The following is a 3,870-nucleotide window of genomic DNA, read 5'->3' on the forward strand; positions in this document are numbered from 1 at the left end:
TCCGAGGAGCAGGAAAATCGACATTTTGGGCGAAAGCCCTTCATCAGGAATAGAGACAGGGTGCCTGCAGAGTGGAGAGATAAATGAGAGGGGGGTGGAGGTGGGGAGAAAGTAGCATAGAACACTTCAACCCCATGGCATCAAGGTGGATTTCACCATTTTCCTCATTTCCCCTTCCCCCACCTCACTCCAGCTCCAACCTTCTAGCTCAGCAATGCCCTCATGACCTGATCTACCTGCCTATCTTCCTTTCCACCGATCCACTCCACCCTCCTCTCTGATCTATCACCTCCATCCCCACCCCCAAACACTTATTGTACTCTATGCTACTTTCTCCCCACCCCACCCCCCTCTCATTTATCTCTACACCCTGCAGGCACCCTGCCTCTATTCCTGATGAAGGGCTTTTGCCCGAAACGTCGATTTTCCTGCTCCTCGGATGCTGCCTGACCTGCTGTGCTTTTCCAGCACAACTCTAATCCAGACTTGGGTTTCCAGCATCTGCAGTCCTTATTTTTACCTAGATAATTAGAATGATCTCACATCACACAGTAAGACAAACTTTCCTAACACTATATATTACAGAAACTCAAGTACAGAAAAATTATGGGGGTGAAAGTGAGGACTGCAGATGCTGGAGATCAGGGTCAAGATTAGAGTGGTGCTGGAAAAGCACAGCAGGTCAGGAAGCATCCGAGGAGCAGGGAAATCGACGTTTTGGGCAAAAGCCCTTCATCAGGAATGAGGCAGGGAGCCTCCGGGATGGAGAGATTAAATGGGAAGAGAGTGCCCCACTCTAATCTTGACTACAGAAAAATTATGCCCCTAGCTCAACTCTTTAGGATTCTACCTAACACACTCTTGACGGCGTCTTTGTCTTGAGATGTGAAGACAATTTCGTGAGTATTTTTTTCAAATCTGTCAACATGAACTTTTCATCAATCTGAAAACCTAAACTTCCTCAATTCTAACAATTTGAGAATTTCTAACCACATTCTCCTGGTTTGGAAGTTACACAAACCTAATGTCTTTGCTGATATGATCTCTTCCCTGAATCCTTCCTCTAGGAGAGAAACTAGAGTGGCTTCTAAGCTCAACACTGGTTAGTTCTGATTGAATTACAACAAAAAAAGCTTGCTCATCCTGGATTCTTCTCAACTGAAAACAAACAAATGACCTTACACATTAACTCTGGCAAAAGTGAGTACTGCAGACACTGGAGATCAGAGTCAAGATTAGAGTGGTGCTGGAAAAGCACTACAGGTCAGGCAGCATCTGAGGAGCAGGAAAATCGAGGTTTCCCCCCAACTCCATCCACCTATTGCACTCCCAGCTACATTCCCCCCAGCCCCATTCCCCCTCCCATTTATCTCTCCACCCCTGAGGCTCCCAGCCTTATTCCTGATGAAGGGCTTTTACCCGAAACATCAATTTTCCTGCTCCTTGGATGCTGCCTGATCTGTGCTTTTCCACCACTCTAGTCTTTACACGTTAACTCTACCTGTCATAAACATCTTTCTGTTAACACCACAGTGGTCCACAGTCACCTGCTTTTTGTCAAAAATTCTGGATTTAGTCAATGTTTCAGAAAGACTCTCTGACCTTTTTTAAAAGAAACATCTTCACAGAAATAACCAACACCCAACTACATCTATTTTGAAATCCAAATTCAAACTTATAATAATATATGTATAGTACACACCTTGTAGATCTCTCCTCAAGTTGCTCTTTAATTATCTCATGATTGGATTTCATATCCATAGACATTAGGACTATAGAGGAAAGCCTACCACATACACTGACACAATATTAACCAACTGGCCACTCCTTTTCACTCACTATAAAAATCAAAGCTGTATGATCATATTCAGAAGTAAGGATCACTTTGGTGTACAGTATTTCACTTGGTTACAAAAATCAAGCCTGGTACAGGAAGTAGGGAGAGCCCTGATGGAATGCTTAGCTAGGAGAAAACCATAGTTAATAAACATAAAACATTAATTCATGCAATTTCTAAATGATTTTGTCTTTCTTTTTATTGAACAGCACACCAAGAAGATCATTACCTCAGACAATCCACCATTCCGTCATCAGACAAACACGCTTTACACTCCCATGACAACTCTGAAGTATGCTGATCCAAATGGAGATCTCCCCATTGACACCTTCTACAAAATGGTTTTCCATCATGATAAAGTTTTCCATGCAAGTCTCAATTTTATTAAATTGTTGAGATGGAGAAGCAAAAAAAGTTTTAATTTAGGAAAAACAAATAGTAAAGAATAGTCTTTATCTACCCTTCAATTTTAACAAATTAGAAATCACTTGTGAAAAATGAAAGCAGTTACTTCTATTCCTCAGCTGAGCTTCATGTTATAATTCATCATTTTCTCACGTATCTGTTATATCTGATCAACAGCAGGTTGGGGAAACTGGGGTTGTACTCATTTAGAGAAAAGTAACTTGATATATCTACACAATACTGTGACAGGTTTAGATAATGCTAAGGAAGGTAAGCTGTTCCCATTAGCTGACCCCTGCCTTGTGGCAGCATAGTGGAGGTACAATTAACTTTAGTGACAGAAACTAATACTGCAGAGAATATTTGTCAGTTGTGGCCATCTTCTGTCAATGCTAGTAATAAACCAATCATACAGATGGAGGCTATAAAGAGATTTTGAGACAAAAACAGAAATTGCTGGAGAAACTCAGAAGGTGTGGCAGTATCTGTGGCAAGAAACAGAGTTAATATTTTGAGCCTTGTGACCCTCCTTCAGATTTGTCTTGGTTTGACTTATTAATGTCACGTACCAAGATACAGTGAAAAATATTGTTTGCACGCTATCCAGGCGAATTATACCTTACGTAAGTACATCAGGATAATAGAACAGAAAGCAGAATGTACTGATACAGCAACAGAGAATTAGAAATCTATTGTGTGGAAATAGGCCCTTTATGAATAGGTAGGGTTTGGAGGGATATGGGCTGGGTACTGGCAGGTGGGACTAGATTGGGTTGAGATATCTGGTCGGCATGGGCGGGTCTGTTTCCATGCTGTGCATCTCTATGACTTTATGACTCTAAGTCCACACCAGCCCTCCGAAAGGTAACCCACGCAGACCCATTCCTCTACATTTACCCTGACTAATGCACCTAACCTACACATCCCTGAACACTATGGGCAATTTAGCATGGCCAATTCACCTAACCTGCATATCCTTTGGATTGTGGGAGGAAACCCACACAGACACAGGGAGAATGTGCAACCTCCACACAGACAATCACCCGAGGCTAGAATTGAACCGAGGTCCTTGGTGCTGTGAGGCAGCAGTGCTAACCACTGTGCCTCTGCGCCCCTGTGAGATAAGGTGCAGAGAAAGATCAACTCTAATATATGAGAAGGAGAAAGTGAAGACTGCAGATGCTGAAGATCAGAGTCGAGACTGTGGTGCTGGAAAAACACAGCAGGTCAGGCAGCATCTGAGAAGAGAAAGATCAACTCTAATATATGAGGAGAAAGTGAAGACTGCAGATGCTGAAGATCAGAGTCGAGACTGTGGTGCTGGAAAAACACAGCAGGTCAGGCAGCATCTGAGAAGCTCCTTGGATGCTACCTGACCTGCTGTGCTTTTCCAGCACCTCACACTCAACTCTAATATATGAGAAGTCCATTCATAAAATGGCAGCAAGAGAAAATGGCATTTATCTTGATGATGGCGGTGTAGGGGAAAATGAGTGAGCGGATAACTGGAGCTCAGAGAAAGAGGAAACAGTTAATCAGACAAAGGGAAGTCAATAATAAAGCACAGAAGAAGTGAGATAGGTGATAACGGGGGTTTGTGATGGCTGAAAATATTCATGACTGTACTG

General features: G+C 42.6%; 1 protein-coding gene across 2 annotated transcripts in view; it reads left to right on the forward strand.

Annotated features, from left to right (window-relative positions):
* zgc:109982 (uncharacterized protein LOC553564 homolog) overlaps window positions 1-3,009 on the forward strand; it is a 21,737-nt gene extending 18,728 nt beyond the window's left edge. For both annotated transcript variants that reach the window (XM_043698823.1, XM_043698822.1), the window contains one exon: window positions 2,047-3,009. In XM_043698823.1, coding sequence (XP_043554758.1) covers window positions 2,047-2,286 — 240 coding nt within the window. In that variant the 3' untranslated portion in view covers window positions 2,287-3,009. The remainder of the gene's footprint in view (window positions 1-2,046) is intronic.
* Window positions 3,010-3,870: the final 861 nt, after the last annotated feature.

The sequence above is a fragment of the Chiloscyllium plagiosum genome, chromosome 11, assembly GCF_004010195.1.
Source record: "Chiloscyllium plagiosum isolate BGI_BamShark_2017 chromosome 11, ASM401019v2, whole genome shotgun sequence".
NCBI lineage: Eukaryota > Metazoa > Chordata > Chondrichthyes > Orectolobiformes > Hemiscylliidae > Chiloscyllium > Chiloscyllium plagiosum.